General features: G+C 37.9%; 1 protein-coding gene across 1 annotated transcript in view; it reads left to right on the forward strand.

Annotated features, from left to right (window-relative positions):
• Positions 1–1598, forward strand: part of CBG21053 — a gene marked incomplete at both ends in the record, with an annotated part of 7351 nt that overhangs the window by 1078 nt on the left and 4675 nt on the right. Inside the window, 3 exons of the mRNA XM_045236266.1 lie at positions 38–135; positions 243–313; positions 1079–1403. Coding sequence (XP_045097210.1) covers positions 38–135; positions 243–313; positions 1079–1403 — 494 coding nt within the window. The remainder of the gene's footprint in view (positions 1–37; positions 136–242; positions 314–1078; positions 1404–1598) is intronic.

Here is a 1598-nt window from a genome sequence, read left to right on the forward strand (position 1 = left end):
TGCGTCTCTCATTTTCCTATTATCTCTCATTTTTTAGGTATTCTTCCCGGTGTTGTTGTATGCAAATTAAGCGCATTTCTGGTCAACACTTCTTCATTTTTCGTCCACTGGGCATGGGTATCAATGTATGTGCAGGTAAGATGGGTTACTGTAGTTTAGAAGTTGGTGTAAACATTGAATCTGACGACGAACTGCACATTTTGTTCTGAATATACTTTGAAATATCGAAAAATGAGTTTCAGCGCTTCCTCCACGTCTTCTTCCCTCTTCGCGCCCATCGTGCAGGCGTTAAAAGCAAGGATATTATATTGGTGTGAGTTTTAGGGTATATCTAAAAAACTATGAAAGCTAGAAAAAAGGTGTGAACTAAAAAATTACTCAGCATAAAAATTTACACATTTTTGTAGTTTGTAGTGGTTTTGTAGCTAATGAATGACGCGAGATATGGGTCTTTAAACTTAAAAAAAACTCAAAAGTGTGTGTGTATTTGTCTCGTCAAAAACGCATATCTCAAAAACTACTGTAGCTATCAAAACGGTGTAAATTATAAAAATGCTTAGCATTACATTTTACACATTTTTGTAGTTTGTAGTTTCTCGATAGCTATCAAACTAAGCGAGATATGCGCCTTTAAAACATTAACTAATGAGAGGGAGACGCAGGCGGCGCGCCGCTCAAGTTTCCCTGCGTCTCCCTACACTCCTTGGCAGCATATAATTTTCAAAACCGTATATCTCGAGAACTACTGTAGCTATGAAACAACTACAAACTACAAAATTGCTCAACATTAAATTTCACACATTTTTGTAGTTTGTAGTTTTTTTATAGCTAGCGAACTAAGAAAGATATGAGGCTTTGAACATTAGCTAGGGCGCGCCTCTCTCGTTTCTCTGCGTCTCTCCCTTCCTAAAATGTTTAAAGGCGCATATCTTGCGTAGTTTTATAGCTATCAAAAACTATAAACTACAAAAATGTGTGAATTTTAATGCTGAGCAATTTCGTAGTCAACAACTTTTTGCTAGCTCTTCTAGTTTTTAAGATAATTCAATTGAAATGATTCTAGTTGTTCTTTTTTCAGACTATTCGCGTTTTCGGTTATCTCTCAACTCTGGTCACCAATTCTTATCACTGAAATCTCACTTGGCGCCGACGAATCTTCTGGAACCTATTGTGCTGAGGATCCCAAGATTTTCGGCGAATCCACATTGAAATATTTGATATTTTTCGAATGTTTCATGACATTTTTCCTTCCATTCGTTCTTACGGTAGTCGTCGATTTCTCGGTGCTTATCATGCGAAATCCGTGTACGCAGAAGAAGGCGTTTACCGTAATCTCGGCGGACGAGATTGTGCATCAGGATGAGAAGAGCCCGTTGAAAATTGTGCATAAGTCGAAAATTATGGTAAGTTATTCACAGTTAGAGGCGATATCTCAAAGACTAGCATAGCTAGCGGAAAACCACAAACTACAAAATTGTGGAAGATTAAATTTCACACATTTTCGCAGTTGGCAACTTTTTTGATAGCTACAGTAGTTCTTGAGATATGCGCCTTTAAACATTCACGAATGGTAGACGCAGAGAAACGAGAGCGGCGCG

The sequence above is a fragment of the Caenorhabditis briggsae genome (assembly GCF_000004555.2).
Source record: "Caenorhabditis briggsae complete genome, chrIV, whole genome shotgun sequence".
Lineage (NCBI taxonomy): Eukaryota > Metazoa > Nematoda > Chromadorea > Rhabditida > Rhabditidae > Caenorhabditis > Caenorhabditis briggsae.